We start from the raw sequence: 18448 nt of genomic DNA, 5'->3' as shown, positions 1-18448 counted from the left end.
AAATCTAAAAACCAAGAGGTTTTAGCTAAATAGTTTTAGCTAGTTTCATTTAATGTCATAGTTAGTTAGGAGAAATATGTGCAATTTTAAATACTTCTAATTTTTTTGTTAACCTTTTGCTTTCTCAAAGCTGGACTGTTCAAACATTGTACCTCCAAACACATCACATTTTCTCTCTGCCCCACTGTGTTGTTTTTCTCAATATAGCGTAGTGCTCATCTGTCTTCATCCAGTAGGGTGAATCCGCATTCTCCATCACACACACGAGTGTAATCATCATCTCTGGCTCCGTATGAGCTGCTCAAAATGTTCCTCCTAGGTATGTGTGCACAGGAATGCCATTAACGTGTGTGCACAGACCCTTGGCTGACATTCCGGTTGCAGTTGTGTTGAAATACCACTTCTTGGCACCCAAAGACAGCTTATTTGTTTGTTTTATAATAGGGAATATGTTCAATCGCCATATGGTTTCTCTCTCCGAGCAACTTTTATTTTTTCCACCGCAAGAGCTATGGATGCTTCCAGCACCCTGGGTGACTCCTCCGAAAAATTGGAGGAAAATTGAGATGAATGATGAAATGACTGGGTTGGTTCTGGCTGTATGATCGCATCCTGGTGCGAGCTTCCTCATAGTGACCTAGATAAAAGATGAAAGCAGGCGCAGTTCTGTGGGCACGTTCGGGGAACCGGTGAATGTTCTGCGGAAGGCAGCCAGCCCAGGCCAGGTGTGCTTGATGAGGCGTTGTTGTGATTAGGAGCAGGGTATTATGTGGAGGAATGTTCCTCGGAGGAGACAAGATTCACTAAGAGAATAAGATTGAAGAATGGACTGACACTGCAGGTCTGTTCACAGATGGACCTCCACCTGCTGTTGGGTGTCTGTTGTTGTCCATTGGAGCAGGTTCTGCCCTGAACTTTAAGTTACTTAATGAATTAAATTTTTCCCTCAATATGAGCATTTTGTCATTGTTTAATCACTGTTGAGATTTACTTTTTTTCATGATGCACAAAAGGAGATCATTCATATTTCTGCAGCAGGCAGTGATCTTTAATTTTTATTCCTATTATTTAATGTAAGGTAATAATTACTTATTTACTAAGTCCATTAAACTTTAACCACCATATCCATCTCCACTTATCATCTCCAAAATATACTCATTTTCCAGCTCTTCTAGAGTTAAACATTTGATTTTTACGCAGCAGCCGAAAATAGTCCCCTGCTATTGAAAGTTACTAAGGGGACTATTTTCGGCTGCTGCGTAATATCATTATGGCAGCAAAGTCCTTGATTATTACGCCAGAATGAGAGTATAGTTCCTAGACATATCGTTCTAGAAAATCGCAACTTTTAATTTTCCGTCGGTGTTAGTGCATAATGTAACTACAGAAGAATCAAGTTTTAAATAGGAAAAATATCAAAACTCTTTGGTTATTTTTAGCATGATGCTAATGGTCTTATCAGATTCAATGGATTGTGCTAAGCTATGCTAAAAGTGGTAGCGCCAGACCTGGAGATCAGCTAAATGGATTCCAAAATGGTAAAAATCAAACGTTTAACTCTAGGGGAGCTGGAAAATGTGAATATTTTTTTTAAAAAGTGGAGAATCCCTTTAACAGATTTTGATTAGAGTAAAATTGTCTTTTTATCATGTTCATCCCCTTCTTGCCTTTCAGGACCACAACACATTTACCCCCAGTGGTCCAACAAGAGTTTAGTTCTCTCTGAATTTCCCTTTGTATCTGCGTTATCTTGAGTAATGGGACAGAAACTGGTGTTGTTCAATCTTCCAGCTGCCCCTAAAGGAATTGACATGCCGCCCCAGGCCTCTGGCTGCTCTCTCTGGGTTTGATCCCATCTCAGATAGATGCCAAGGAGTTGGCACTTAAAGCGCTGCTTTTGGCATCCAGACAAAGCTTTCAAACTAGGTTAAGGGAAGCAGAGTGGCACAAAAGGTCCTTTTAAAGTCCTCAAAGAGCACAGTGTAGACTCTTGGATTGTCTTTTAAGGAGGGCGCACGTCAAAAGCGACCCATTCGTTTGCTTTTAACTAACAATCAATAGTTGCATTAAGACGATCAACACTCTATTTTGGTTTTATTTCCTGTTGGGCCAAATGGGTCCTTTTGTCCATTCAATGTTTTGGTTTGTTGTGTGTATTTTCAAAATGAATATCCTTGTCAATAGCATAATTTTCGAGTCGACCGAGGGCTTGATAAAGAATCTCATTTCACGGAAGCTTAATCTAAATGTAAATCTAAAACTAAACTAGATGTATAAAGCGTAGAGCGTAGCCAGAAGTTGTCTGATGAGCAAGATGTTGATTTGCAGGATGTAACAGGAGGATGCGGTTGGGCAGTATTGAATTAGTATTCTGAAATCCATATGTGTGTCCATGTGTGTGGACTTCAAGAGAAAATACATTTTCCTCATGGTGCATTAGTCGCCTCGCCCTACATTCAGCTATAAGCCCAAATCTTAAGATGCTACAGTGTCCTTTGAGCATAAGTTCAAAAGAAACAATGAAGACCATGAGCCGTGACCTTATAGGAAGTGCACACTTCACACCTCCTTTGTTGTACTTTCCCATTTGGGCCCATTAGTCACCAGGTTCCATTAAAAGAACAAAGAAATGCAATACATTATGTAGAGATCTATTTGACAAAAAAGCATTGATTGTTTTAATAATGGACCGTGACAAATGTCCTCATTGATAGTGGGGCTAGTTGTCCTGGATTCACCCTGCGTCTCTTTTCGAAAAACACTAAGCTTCTTGTGCTCCCCACAGACAGTGGTGTCCTCTGTGTCTATATATCGGACGCGCCGAAGGTGGTTGTTGATCTTTCAGCCCTCACCAAATAAGAAGGGGTTTAGAGGGACGGTTCAAGCAAAACCGAAAATTCTGTCTTGGCCTTCATGTTGTTCCAATGACTTACCTTTTTTCTTACAACATAGGGACATACCTCAGTCACTACCTTGTTTTTTTCCGTACGATGAAAGTGAAGTGTGATTAAGGGGATAGTTTGGCCAAAAATTATATTAAACCCATGATTTATTCACCCCCAAGCCATCCGAGATGCATATGTCCATCATTTTTCAGACAAACACATTTTCAGTTGTTTTAGAAAATGTTTTAGATCTTTCAGTTAATCAAATGTAAAGTAACGGGGTCCACGACTTTCAAGTCCAAAAAATTTGCATTTATCCTTCCCCAAAGAAATCCAAACGGCTCCAGGATGATAAACAAAGGCCTTCTGAGGGTAATCCGCGCGGTGTTGTTGTAGAAATATCCATATATAAAACTTTATAAACGAAAATAACTAGCTTCGGATAACGCCGGCATCTTAGTTGCGTTCGCATTTAAGATGAGAGCGTATGCAGTTTACGGAGGTTTCTTTGCTGCTGCTCTGTGCCCGCGCCCTCCGAATTTGTCATACGTCACTAAGAAAAGTGCGTACACTACGCTGATACTCTCTCCTGAATACAGAGTAGTCTAAGATGGCGGCATTATCAAAAGCTAGTTATTTTAGTTTATAAGTTTTAAATATGGACATTTCTACAACAACACCACGCGGATTACCCTCAGAAGGCCTTTGTTTATCATCATGGAGCCGTTTGGATTTCTTTGGGGAAGGATAAATGCACATTTTTTGGACTTACTATCCCTTTAAGCTATTAGTCACTTGGCCTAACTGCGTTTGTGTTTCATATAATAATGTCAAACATATTCGGAACAACCGGAGGAAAAATGATGGAAGAATATTTTGTCTTATGAACAATTGCTGTATGCAAATCTGAGGTTTGCCAAAAATAGTTGGCCTGATACAGTGACCTAGCAGTAACACTAAATGTCCTTGAACAGGGCTTTTATTTTTGCCACCTCATGGCCCCTGGACAAGGTGCAGGCAGATACTCGATTTGCTTGGTGACACGAAGGTGGCAAATGGCGGGAGAGAGAGCGAAACCAGCAGCCTGTGAAATTAATTAATGTAATTTGGCATGAGTTGTGTCCTCATTAGCGGGTAACCTGTCAGCCTTTCTGTCCGGTTGACCGTGGTGGCACCTTCTACCTGCAGTGGGTGGGGCAAGCGAGAAATCTCGTGACCTGGTGTGATTTCCCTGTGCAGATTCCCTGCATATATGGCATATGTTAACAAAATGGAAAAATTTTGCTTTTGACCTTGCCTTGTCTCACTGTTTTTTCATCCCTCTCTCTAATAGAGCCGATGCGGGCGCTGCGTGATCTCAGGGCTTTGGAGATCCAATCCCGGCAGCTGATTCTGCAGTGGGAGACGCCGGCCTTCAACTTGACCCGCTGCCATACGTACTCCGTCTCCCTTTGTTATCGCTACACAACTTCAGGGGGTGGCGGCGGGCACAACACCACAGTAAGAGAATGCCTGGCTGTGGAGCACAACGTTTCACGCTTCACCCTCAGAGACCTGCCTCCTTATCACACCATCCAAATACGACTGGCGCTCGCCAACACGGAGGGCAAGAAGGAGGGAAAGGAGGTCAGCTTTCAAACCGAGGAGGACGGTGGGTATTAGAGCTTTCACGGAATCAAAATCCTGATTTTTCATTAGTTATAACTTATATAACTTTTATAAAAAAGTAGGACTGAAGTACATAGCCTGTACCGAATAACAATGTTTGTCTTAGATGTACTCCAAATCACAGACATTCATAAATGGATTCAAAATTAATTTTTAATTCTTTCGATGCGCTCAATACGGCCAGCGCGGTACTACGAAATTTCAGGCTGCAGGACGAGATTTTTTGAGACAATTTCAAAACGAGCATTTCATACAGACAGCAAGCGTTACAGAGCGAGAGGGAGACAAAGAGAGCGAGAGAGAAAAAGTGCTCAATTATCAACAGCCCTGTGAAGCTCCAATCAGCAGTTTCTTTCTTTTGTGGCCTGTCGCAAGAAAAAGTGATGCAGTCAGCGGTTTTGACACTATCCGAGCGAGCGTGTTATTTTAGCCACTGGCTATCGATGCCTCACCGACTCTCACCCTACGCACAGCCACACACCCAAGGGCTAACAAGGATGACTGTCTGCTCGGTGACAGGGCACAAATGGCTGTAAAAACATCTGCTGATGTGTTACCGCTGCAGTATGTGAGAGCTCAGAGCATCATCTGTCTCTCCAGCTCCATTTCCTCTCTCGCCCTCATTCCTCCCTTCAGCGTTTGTCATTTGTAAATGAACTCGTGTTTATATTAATCCGCTAAAAATGCCACCTCATCAAGTCCAGGTGTTACACTGTCTCTCTGTCACTTTGTCTTTGTCTTCTCCAGCTCAAAGCAGCAGGCTGGTTTATACTGGTTTTGTGCTGGTCTAGTTGTTGGACTGAGTCATCTTTGTTAAAGCAATAGTTCACTCAAAAAAAGAGAAAGCTTAATGAGACAGGGCTGCAGTAGATAACACTAGAGGTCTTTTAAAGGATTAGTCCATTTCTTAAAAAAAAATCCAGATAATTTACTCACCACCATGTCATCCAAAAAGTTGATGTCTTTCTTTGTTCAGTCGAGAAGAAATAATGTTTTTTGAGGAAAACATTCCAGGATTTTTCTCATTTTAATGGACCCCAACACTTAACAGTTTAAATGCAGTTTAAAATTGCAGTTTCAAAAGACTCTAAACGATCCCAAACAAGGCATAAGGGTCTTATCTAGCGAAACGATTGTCATTTTTGGCAAGAAAAATAAAATAAACACTTTTAAATCACAACTTCTTGTCTTCCTCCAGCTGTGTGACAAGCCAGCACAATTGCCTAATGACGTCAAAAGGTCACATGTTACATAACACAAGAGTTTGGTTCCAAAACGCAAAAAACACATTTTGACAAATTTCGGTAAAAACATGTTTTCTATACCAAGAAAGTGACAAGATGAAAACCACTATTTTCTATTACAAACTTTCACATAGCATCTTTAGGTTATAAAAACATAAAAAATTCAAATTCATAACTTGATTTTCAAAGATTTATTATAAAAACGAATCATTTTTTCGACAATATGCAATAAATCCATGACAGTTTTTTTCAAAATGCTATAAATCTATTGAATCAATGTATAAATGTGCATTAATCTTTGCCATTTTAGATTAATTTAGTTGAACAGTTGTACCCACTGAAGAACACTGTCATTGCTGCGGTTATACTTGAAATCGTCGCTTAACATTTTCACAGCGATCATCTGTAAAATGTTTTGGTCCTGCTCGATTTTTGTTGACTTCGAGTAAAATAATGTAAAGTTTTTCATAAGATCCCCTGGAGTCCATGTGTTAGCATGAGAAGCTTGATGCTGTCGGGAGAACAAGCACCCGTCTCCCCAGTGCCTCTTGCGTAAATTATTAGATGTTGATGGCTTACATTTCTTTCCCGTCACAGAAAACCACCACAGGTTTATCAATGCAATTAAAGTATTATTTTGTTTTTGTTTGTTTGTTGATCCCGAAGTACAAAGTAGATAAGGGAAAACTAGGATTCCGTGTACTCAACGCGCTGCCATTGTTTGTTTACAGTGTGTGGAATGGTGCGCTGTAATTTGTGGAGCGGATTTATTGCATTCTGTAGAAAATGAGGAGTGGCGTTTATCGCGTTTTGGGAAAAAATGGATAAAAGATGACAGAATAACACGGCGGATACCTTTTAAATACTGACCTGATAAAATACTGATTTTGGCAGTAACTAATTTATTGCAAAAATGGCATTTATCGCGTTTTGGAACCAAACTCTTCATATATGAAACGCACATTTGCGGACCATTTTAAACAATAAACTGACACAAAGACATTAATTAGTATCATTCGACATACAAAACGTCGGAACTTTCCTCTTTCTCCGCACTTGTAAACACTTGGGCGCAGGGGCGTTGCTAGATATAAAGCTCTACTGGGGCACAGGCCCCCCATTTTTTTTTTTTTTTTTTTGAAAGCCTGCAGTGTCCATAAGTGTGCAACACTTCTACAATTTCCTTTGCTTAGCCCACTATTCCAACACTGCAAGAAGTACTGGGAAAGATAAACATGTATTTAAAATATTTAAGTATTATAAGTATCTTCATATGCTAAACATTATTAACATGTTTGGAGGCATAAAATGTTTGAAAATAATGACAGCAGAGAATTTTTTTTCTTTTTAGGACTGCTACTAAAATTACTAAAATCTTAGTTACTGCTACTTGTTTTATGTAATGTCTAAGAGCAAGTGAACTAAATATTAATTTCATATCTGAAAATACAGAACAGTATAACACATTATGTTGATTTTCTCAGCAACAATGCAATTCCACAGACTTGACAGAGGTTTTTCCTGAAATTTTTCTTCTAATGTTTAAGACCTGACTGGGTAAAGATGTAATTTGTCTTACCTCCTTAAACTCATCATCTCTCATTTTAGCTTCCCTTTCCCTGCTTTGCACAAAACATTTCTGATGCCCATCACATGAGCCAATAACGATCGAGTCAAAAAAAGATTATTATTATTATTTTGAAACTTAGTCTTGTCGTGTTTTTTTTATTTTTTAGTCTCGTCATGTTTTCATAAGCCAACTCAATCGCGTAGCCTTACCTGGACTTTTGTTTGCGGCTGCGCGTGTCTGAATAGACGCCCATGGCACGGACATGAATTGGTGCGTGCACGCATCAGTGCGACTGCTGCGTCGCTTTTTCAAACGTGAATTGGGTAACTAACTACATTGCATATAGATCCGTTTTGCCTCGATTATATTTGAAAATTAATACACAAGTCAACTGCTAAAATGTAAACTTGAGATTTACACTGGGGCACAGAAGATTTACAGTGGGGCACGTGCCCCAGTAAAAGGGGTCTAGCGACGCCCCTGCTTGGGCGTAGTTTCGATACGTCATTCGTGACCTCTTGACGTGATGACGTATTATGTGAGGTCGACGAGAAGTTGTGGTTTAAAAGTGCATGTATTTTATTTTTCTTGCCAAAAATGACAATCGTTTCGCTAGATAAGACCATTATGCCTCGTTTGGGATCATTTAGAGTCCTTTGAAACTGTATTTTAAGAGGACAAATTAGTCTTTAGTGTTCCCAGAGTACATATGTGAAGTTTTAGCTCAAAATACCATATAGATAATTTATTATAGCATGGTAAAACTGCCACTTTGTAGGTGTGAGCAAAAATGTGCAGTTTTTGGGTGTGTCCTTTAAAATGCAAATAAGTTGATCTCTGCACTAAATGGCAGTGCTGTGATTGGATAGTGCAGATTAAGGGGCGGTATAATCTCCTTCTGACATCACAGTGGGAAGCAAATTTCAATTACCTATTTTTTTCACATGCTTGCAGGGAATGGTTTACCAAAACTAAGTTACTGGGTTGATCTTTTTCACATTTTCTAGGTTGATACAAGCACTGAGGACCCAATTATAGCATTTAAACATGGCAATAGTCAGTTTTTCGTGATATGTCTTCTTTAAGGGATAGTTCAGCCAAAAATGAAAATTACCTGTAACCCCAACTTTGAATTCCCAATTTCTATAAAGACCATCTACTTTGGCCCAGTCTTATTTAGCTCTTTCCTTTAATACCAAATGACTTTCTAACAGTACTAATTTACTTGTATTAGCTATAATAGATGTGTCTCTGTAATACATTCGTAACATGAACTCTGTTTCAGTGTCAACCTTTATAATGAGATGGACTATAATGAGAAAATCACAGCTGACCTTTGTGGGACATTAAAGGATTAACTTTGCTTAGCTCACTTTGAGTAAATGGTATTCCCATTACTAGTCTGACAGTGCGAGATCTTTGTATTTCTTCATATTTTTTGACCGACGGCTGTTTTCCCATAGTTCCTGGTGGCATTGCTCCTGAGTCTCTCACGTTCACCCCACTGGAGGACATGATCTTTCTCAAATGGGAGGAGCCTGTGGAACCCAATGGACTCATCACACAGTACGAGGTATGCGCTTTATTGCTCTTTTACCGCACTTGTATCAATTTCTCTCACGCTGACTGATCCTCCACAGACACGTCAGCGTTTTCCGGGTGAATTATTGACAAACCACAATCCTTGAAAGACAAAACTTCCTACTGTGTGTTAAAATTGCACCGCCCGTTTCAATTATTTATGAACGTTACGCGCAGCTAACGTATGAATCGATGCATACGTGTGCACATAGGTCTGACTGACAGGAATGCAAGTATTTTTCATCCCTTGCTGATTGTGGGTTTCAGGCTAGTGGGCAGGAAACGCTGAGCTGTTGTTTTTCTGTTCGTTTCTCAGCTCGGCCAGTGACAGGCATAAGTATGTTTAAAGCCATGATTTGGACTGTAAGTCTGTACTCTGCCAGAGGCATGAGTGTCACCAAGGCCAAACTTGCTGCTAATTGGTCCCTACTGAACCAGGGAGCCATCTGTTGATAAGTGACAGAACGATTACTGTCCAAGTTATATGCAGCCTTGGACGATTATGACTAATACATGTTTATTAAAAAACTTCAAAAGATGCTCCAATTTGTTGTTGATTTGTCACCTCAGAACAAATAATGATGTCATGAACTTATTACAGAAAAACTTGCTCCAGAGCAACCTGGAGTTAATTGCTTTGCTCAAGGGCACAGTGATGATTGCTTATGGGCAGCCCACACAGAAACTTTACCTGCAGAATTGGTCTGCCCATCATTCACAGACTTCTGCACATCCACTGACTGGGTAATGGTAATGTTTTGATGTGTCTATCACATTTCAATATTTCCGAACACTGGTTTTCAAAGTTTATGATGCCAGGGACCTCTAAAAATAATAAACTTTTTGTAAGAGGAGATCCTTTCTAATATACTATATATACATATATGTGTTAGATAAATAGTAAGTGAGTATTTTTTAAAGCAAGCCCAAAGCATAGTCTGTTTTAGTCTGCCTTGCAAAGTATAGTTTATTTGACTCGTACATATACACAGACGTGCAACGCATGCACATTACGTCAAAATGCAATGCATCTCCTGGGCTCCATACTACATTCTTCTGTAGGTGCATGTGTGACCTACGTGTACAATATGGATGCTGGGTTTTAAAGGTCCCGTTCTTTCTGTGTTTTTGAAGCTTTGATTGTGTTTACAGTGCGCAATATAACGTGTGTTCATGTTTCACGTGTAAAAAACGCGGTATTTTTTTTTTGCACAATTTACTTATCTGTATACCACTGTTTTGCCTGTCATAAAAACAGGCCGATGTCTTCCTTGTCCTATGAAGTCCCTCCTTCAGAAATACGTAACGAGTTCTGTGATTGTGTAGTTTGTTTAGTGTGTTGTGATTCTATAGCAGCTTAGCTTGCCGTTAGCTTAGCTGGCGACTGACGTATTCCTGTGGGCGGAGTTTAGTCAAAAAACTGTTCTACTGATGTCATTAAAGCAGGAAGTAAAGCGCTGTAGTCCAAACCTGCCGTTCGCTGTAGGCTTTGAAAGACGAATTCTGTTATAGAAAATATATCACATGGCAGTGAAATCGTGATTCAACAAAAACTTTCGATCAAAATGTCTTCTAAATGTACGCAAAAATTCAAGAAAACCTAAAACCACTCGCACGCAATAATCACGTACACTATAATCAAATACTAGGCTATAATTATAATAGCCTAGTACATCTGTTTAGCTATGCATTTGCTGAATGAGCACTATGCTGCGTCCGAACTGATTGCACTATATTTTATATGCACTATTTTAATTATTTTTATTTCTCTTGTTTTTATTTTTATTTTTAACAGTTTTATACTTGTATTCCTGTTTTATTCTTTTTCATACATTTAAACAGTTTTTATTAAAATCACATTTATTTTCTTTTAATTGATATTTAAAATTCATGTATATTTGATTTTTTGTTTTCTCATTTCTATGTAAAGCACTTTGAATGACCTCTGTGTATGAAATGTGCTATACAAATAAACTTGCCTTGCCTTGCCTTGCCTTGTTTAAAATAATGTTGATATAACATTTACATAATTATATTTTATATTATAATATTTTATCTATTATATATTATTAAACATAATCTATATTATTATTATTATTATATACATTATATTATATATTATTATAGCCTACTTATTTTCTCTAAACATATAAAGAAGATGCACGAAATGACAAATCTTCACGCTTTCTTTCCTCACTTTTTAAATCTCTATTTGAAAGCATCTGCTTAAAGCCTAATGTAGCCTAAACGTCATGTAAATGTAATGAGAAGTCCAAACATCAATCACTTGATCTCCTGTTTTATTTTAGATAGAGATGCGTCTCTGTCATATTAATGAAATGTCATATTTTTAAACACATCCAATACTTCATTAACGTTACTCCGGTCGGTGGACAGCACCGGCTTCCTCCAGCAACAGCAAAACCTCTCAAGAGAGAGTTGCGCTACTGTGTCTCATACTGTTGTCAGTTAACATACATTTGGCCAATAGAGCAATGAAAAACAACATGTCTTTTTTGTGGGGCGACTGTTTATGCTGCGCCGTTTGGAATTCGCCCTCCGTCTGTGTCTGCTCTTGCGTTTGTGCGCTCAAAAGTCGCGTTTCAAAAACGCGTTTGAGACGCGTTTCAAAAAGCTAGCGAATTGTTATTGACAGGGCACATACAAACAAAATGATCTCCACAGAATTCTTTTTCTAATAAAACATTTGTTTATGTCTTAAGTTTATGTATAGATTAGTCAGAAACCAGTCTGTGCTTATTTGGTCTTAAAGAGACAGTAACCTCAATTAACCTACTCAAGTCTGTGTCATTAATGTTAATCAAACAATCAGAGACAAAGAGAAAATCACTTCTGAAGCTCTAAAAATTATAATTAGATTTAATTCATACAATAAGGACAGCGTTATTATTCATTTGATTGTATTTCTGTACCTAATGCTAATTTTGTTAATTAACCTTACTTAATATGCAACTTTGTTCTTTTTTATAAATGTTTGTAATTACTTTTTTGTTATTAGATTTTTCCCACCCCTCTTTTTTTTGCTAATCCAATCCGTGCCTTAAAAACTGTAATGGGATTCGAGCCGTGAGTTTTGTGATCCATCGCACTCCTATTAAGAATGATAATTGACAGCATGATAATTGAGTTTAAATTTCAACAAACCACCATTACTGTATGGCGATCAGTGTTTGCATTTCATCTGCTCATTTGCATTTACAGGGACACACCCAAATGCGACACATTTTTGCTCACACCTATAAGGTGGCAATTTTAGCATGCTATAATAAATGATTTATAGAGTATTTTGAGCTAGAACTTCACATACACACTCTGGGGACACTGAAGACTTATTTTACCTCTTAAAAAATGTCCCCTTTAAAGAAAACTGTTCTGAGGAAAACACACTAAAAGAATAAAAAATTCTGGAAAGTGTGTAGCAAGAATGAAGAGATAGACTTATGCTGCGTTCACACCAGCCGCGGTAGAGGCGACAACCGCGAGTGACTTCAATGTTAAGTCAATGTGAAGATGCGATGGCACGCATGGAGGTCTCGCGGCGTGAATGAGGTGTTTAGCGCTGCGCGATTTGGCGTGAATTGAGCGTGCTGCGGCAAACGCACGAGTTTAAAATTTGAACTTTGCTGGAAAAATGCGCCGCGTTAACCAATCAGGGGCTTGCTCTAGTAGTGACGTGATTACAGAAAGCGAGCAGAGTTGCAGAAGCCCCTCCCATGACATGAATTTTCGCGTGAATGTCTCGATGACTAGAACGGCTTTCACGCGCGAATAAAGCGAGTAAACTCAAAATGTTCAAGCGGCAAACCAGACGCGGTAGACCCGAATTTGATGCCTCAAACACGGCTGGTGTGACCCCACGGTTAGAAATAAATATGAAAACTTAGAAATGAAATGGCTATAAAGTGTTTTTTGGTTTCTTCGTACATATTTAGCAAAAGCTTTTATCTAAAGCACCTATAAATCCATTCAGTCAATACATTTTTTCAATATGCATGTTTCCTAGGAATCAGACCCGTGGCTTTGCATTGCCAACACAACTTGCTCTACCTATTGAACTACAAGAACACTACAGGAGTCCAAATATCTGGCATACTTCTATTGTGTTATTGGACAATACAGATAATCTAAAAACTTTCAATTATTAGTTAATTAGATTAATCAGCCATGCTAATATATTGATCTTTCACTAGACTTGTGCACATCAAATTGTCTTTTATAATGAATTGATCCATACCTCAGCAAATCAAACTCCTTTGAGTGCCGAAGAAAGGATATCTAATAAAAGCCCTTAACCTGATTTGTAATTCTTCAGTTGACTGCCCACGGAAATGGCCTAAGCGATGGGAAGGTGGCAGGCCTCCCACAGCCAGCATCTGTCTCTCTGCTCCTCTGTTCCAGAACGTTCTCACACTCTTTCGCTCTCACTGGTCACACTGCCTGACTCTGTGTCACCTTTCTCCTCACCACGACTCTTAAAACCGTCATGCTCCAAAACGCCCATCTCACCCCAGGACAGAAAGTCACTTTTGTTTGTGGACCCGTCGCTCGGTTCTGACTCGAGAGTCACAATTTTTGAATGCCACCTCTGCCCATCGGGTGTTTCCCCCTGTTTTCTTTTTTTAGTTATCTCTCATCAATAACTTTCTTTTCTTTCTCTCCTCGGGCAGCAGCTACCAAAGTCGCCTCAAGGATTTTTTTCTAAAGGGGATTTAAAGGCTTGACCTATAAAGAGGAGGCAAGGACAGATTTTCAGGGCTTTGGCAGCGTGATCTCCGCGGGCATATCGGGAAAGCCAGGGCTTTTTATGGCGCCTGGAGAATTTTTTCTCGTTAGCACATTGTCCACTTTTCTCAAGGACCATCGACAAAAGGCCTTACAGGGCACCGTGTTTGCGCTTTGTCCCTCCCGTTGGCATTATCCAGCTTTCATATCTAAAGCAGCACAGAGCGGATGGATACAGGTGTGGACGAAGCCCTAAATCCCTGCAGAACACTGTGCTGTGAACGAATGGGCATTATGCAGCTAATACCAAATCATGGTATAACTTCAGATTCGGAAAGATAAAAGGTACCATAAAATAAGCGTGTCCGGGTATCACAGCTAGACATTACAGTATATCTTTTTCAGTATACTGCGTAGCACCTCCAAGTACCATCCAATGTTGTGAAATCACCATACTGATGCCAGCTTGTAAGGGCTGGCAATACATGCCCACCTCTTTTTAAATTGGTATTTGTGAGTAGGTTGTCCTGTTTTGTTTATGCAGTAGATGTTTGATTCAAATGTGAATCATTTTCAACCCACACCGAATAAATGCTGGTATGGGTGTCAGGGTCAGCAAACCTTTTATAAAACATTATTTGATCCGAGCTGCCACGCGCTGAGTCATCACATGTTAAGTTCAAAAACAGTGAAGTGAAATGGGTGAACTGCCATGGCAATATTTAATGTCAATATGATTCAGCTGTGACTCATTTAAATTATTTTAATGTGTGCAATTACAGATTAGCTACCAGAGCGTTGAATCATCAGATCCCGGGATCAACGTTCCAGGCCCGAGGCGCACCGTATCCAAGCTGAGGAATGAGACGTACCATATGTTCTCCAACCTGCACCCTGGCACTACCTATTTAATCTCCGTTCGGGCCCGCACTGCCAAGGGTTTCGGCCCGACGGCTCTCACTGAAATCACCACCAACATCTCTGGTAAGAAGTGTGCATCTTAATGTGTGCATGCGTATGCAATTATTTGTATTTGCTATATATCACCGTATAATCTGCATATAGTATAAGAAATAAATGGTAGGAAAAAGATTTATTGTTGCATCTTCATGTTATATTAATCTTCTTAATCACTTGTCAATATACAGCAGGAAACAAATGGAGCAAATCATTCAGTGTCATCTACAGACTGATACTTATATAAACTCATTATAGAATAGACTAACTATATATTTTATGCAATCTAATATACAGAAGACTCAACCTACCTTGTTTGCTTTGAATGATCTTCTGTTAGACTGATGTGAATGTGGACAAATAAATTTCAATCTTGCTTTAGACCCAGAGCAGGTGCAATTTAATGGGGCTTTAGTTTCATGTTTGAATGAAAATCCAGGAACCGTTTTATATGGAGTTTTCATTTGACATATTAAAAGAGTTGTGACCAAAAGTGATGCAAATGAATCCTTTATATGTGCTTGCTTGTACGGATGCATTTTCATGCACCTTCCGTTTTACCAGGTGACACCTTTAAACGTTCGATTGAAGTAATTCAGATACGTGATGGCTCAGATCGTTAGCCTTAGATATCTGAATAGACTGGAAGAAAGTGAAACCAAACCAGCTTTTACAAAAAAAGACTGATTCATAATCCTTTGCTTTGATCTCAGATGCCTTTGCTCATGTGCGGCATGCGCGTATGTTTGTGTGCGCCCGCTTGCCCGTACAGCCGCTTAAGAGCCGTTATGAAATCCCATGCGGACCTGAAGAAACGATACTGAGACTAAATCACAGCAGATGCTCAGAACCCAACAGGCCTTTCAAGAACGTTACACGCTTCTTCTTGCCTCAAAGAGAACTGACATCACTGTCATCCACGCCATTCGCAACTGTCCCAGCTTACAAAACAGCACCATATGCTGCTGTCAGTCCGACACGGCTGATGCTAAAGCAGGATTTCTTATCCTCAGACTGATGCAGAGCCAGTTGTGTTCACACCTGAGTATTTGAGCAGAGCTAAGTGGAAGTGGAGCGGCTGCTAGGAGCGGAGTGTTGCGGATTTATCTTGCCCTCTGAGAGCGCTCCACTACCGCTCCATCACAAGCACAACTCCATGGGCATAAAGCAACCATGTGAATAAATCTCATTTAACAGTTGGGGGGGCAAGTATAATGGTAACCGCAGTACTGGCAAGCTGACGGCAAAGAATGACCACAATCTTCACGTTTAATTCATGAGGCATTGCCTTTTTGTTTTACTCGTCATATGTGTATACTGTAATAATTGAGAGAGGGTTTTTTGTTGTAATTATTCAAAATGTAAAACAAACTATTCGTATTTTGTTAAATCATGCAGTGAATGTACTGTATAAAAAGCCAAAAGCGTGCAAAGTGAAACTGAGATGACAGAATTAGGGCCGCCTGCCTCTAAATGCAGTTTTAAAGTTTAAAAACACTAATCAAATTAATCAAGACAAAAATACAGAGCACCCTAATGTAATTGATCATTTAGCAACATTTACAGAATTTACAATGGAGCCTTAATTAGTCGCAAATTTTTCCATGGACCAAAAACTGAGCAAGTAGTAAGTGAGGAGCGAGCGAGCAATGGAAAATTGTAAACCCCGTGCAGAGTTGGAGTGGAGTGATTATGAAATGCTTTGAGCACAGCGTGAAACTTCTTGTCTCTTCACTCACATATTCTGTTTCAAACCAGCGTATTTATTGATGAATCTCCACCGTTTTTTTGGAGGGAGTGCTCTGGTATGTCTTGGAGAAACACCATCACATAGAGGGGTTTTGGGTTGTTTTAGTCAATTTTGAGCTTTTTTGCACACATCAGTATCTCCACAAACATTGGAGAGAATGTCGCATTATAAAGACTTTGGTGTTTTTAAAGCTGAAGATGTTTTAAAGAGCACCTATTGTCCGATTCAAGATTTTACATTTCCTTTGGTGTGTAGGTGTATTAGTAAATGTTAAGGATATGCAAAAGCTACAAACCCTAAAGTAAACGATGACGCAAGTTATCATCTCCAACGTAAATCTCTTTTCTTGGACTACAACAAACACACGGATTGTAGGCAACAGTTTACTTCCTGGGATTGGTGACATAGAGAAGACCGACAATATCATAATTCCTCCCCTTTCGGACTCACAGCCTGTAAATTAACTCCTGTTAGCATTGCATTGTGTGCATATCTTTCAAACATGGTAAGGAGCGTCACATTTCCAGCTGACGTCAGAGGTATTCAGACCAATTCCAACATACAGATTAGCTGGCCAATCAGGGACACAGAGCTTTTCAAATCTCAGACTGGGGCTCCATGCAAGATCTCACCTCGTGGGGTCTCAATGATCCTAAGAAAGGTGAGAAATCAACCCAGAACTACACGGGAAGAGCTGGTCAATGCCCTGAAAAGAGCTGGGACCACCGTTTCCAAGGTTACTGTTGGTAATACACTAAGACGTCATGGTTTGAAATCATGCATGGCACGTAAGGTCCCCCTGCTTAAACCAGCAGATGTTCAGGCCCATCTTAAGTTTGCCAATGACCATTTGGATGATCCAGAGGAGTCATGTGAGAATGTGGTCAGATGAGACCAAAATAGAACTTTTTGGTCAAAATTCCACTAAATGTGTTTGGAGGAAGAAGAATGATACTTACCATCCCAAGAACACCATCCCTACTGTGAAGCATGGGGGTGGTAGCATCATGTTTTGGGGGTGTTTTTCTGCACATGGGACAGGGCGACTGCACTGTATTAAGGAGAGGATGACCATATTGCGAGATTTTGGGGAACAACCTCCTTCCCAAAGTTAGAGCATTAAAGATGGGTCGAGGCTGGGTCTTCCAACATGACAAAGACCCAAAGCACACACATTATCGCTTAAATATATAATATTTTTGCATTATCTTGCATTATCAGGGGCATTACTTATTTTTATGTTTTATGCTGATGCGTCGAAGCCATTAGTGGCCTTACTTCTACTGAAGTCTACTCCTCCATATGGAGTTTTTACGCAACTCGCTTCTAATATCATAATCATTGATTTCTCACAGATTGTTTGCCTTCTTTCGTCAGCTCTAACTGACTGCTGATATTAAAGAAAATGTTATTGCTCAACGTGGCATCACTAGGGATGGATGCAGTCCAGACATTGATCCTTCTAAATGAGTTTACCCTCTGTTTGTCCCACATGCACACCTATTAATTATACCCTGATTCGAGTAAAAGCTAAGGGATGGGTTTGGAGAAGAGACCAGCAACTACAAATACATCTTGTGTTCTTTAAAGTCTTAAAGTCTTTGTTGATCAATGGTTAGGTAGGACAGATGGTATATAACTAGAAATTTACAGCTCAGAAGTATCTGTTGCATGTATTGATTGGTTGAAATTTTATTTTTAAATTGAATAAGTTCAGCGGTTGATTGACAACCTGGTAGGTGGTCCTTCCAAGTATTGCTGTCCATATTGGATTAGCCACATGCATTTATAAGTCCTCTGAATTCGGTTCATGTGATCCAATATGAAAACTTTTGTGATCAGATTTCCCAAAACGAAAATGTTTACTTATAATTTCTAATTCTTGCTCTTTCTTTCTATCACTTTTTGACTTTCTGAAGCCCCTACGTTTGATTACGGAGACATGCCGTCCCCTCTGAGTGAGACTGACAGCACCATCACAGTCCTCTTACGTCCAGCACAAGGCAGAGGAGCTCCGGTTAGGTGAGTGTGGCATCAGTTTCTGTAACAA

At 39.6% G+C, this 18448-nt stretch overlaps 1 protein-coding gene across 1 annotated transcript in view; it reads left to right on the top strand.

Annotated features, from left to right (window-relative positions):
• ptprub (protein tyrosine phosphatase receptor type Ub) overlaps positions 1-18448 on the top strand; it is a 269588-nt gene that overhangs the window by 184362 nt on the left and 66778 nt on the right. Inside the window, exons 8-11 of the mRNA XM_073872305.1 lie at positions 4219-4536; positions 8831-8940; positions 14474-14675; positions 18318-18420. Of these exons, the coding sequence (XP_073728406.1) occupies positions 4219-4536; positions 8831-8940; positions 14474-14675; positions 18318-18420 (733 nt within the window). The remainder of the gene's footprint in view (positions 1-4218; positions 4537-8830; positions 8941-14473; positions 14676-18317; positions 18421-18448) is intronic.

Source organism: Misgurnus anguillicaudatus, chromosome 10, assembly GCF_027580225.2.
Source record: "Misgurnus anguillicaudatus chromosome 10, ASM2758022v2, whole genome shotgun sequence".
Taxonomy (NCBI): Eukaryota; Metazoa; Chordata; class Actinopteri; order Cypriniformes; family Cobitidae; genus Misgurnus; species Misgurnus anguillicaudatus.
Note: the sequence above shows the minus strand (reverse complement) of the source record. Positions and strands in the feature narration are given on the sequence as shown.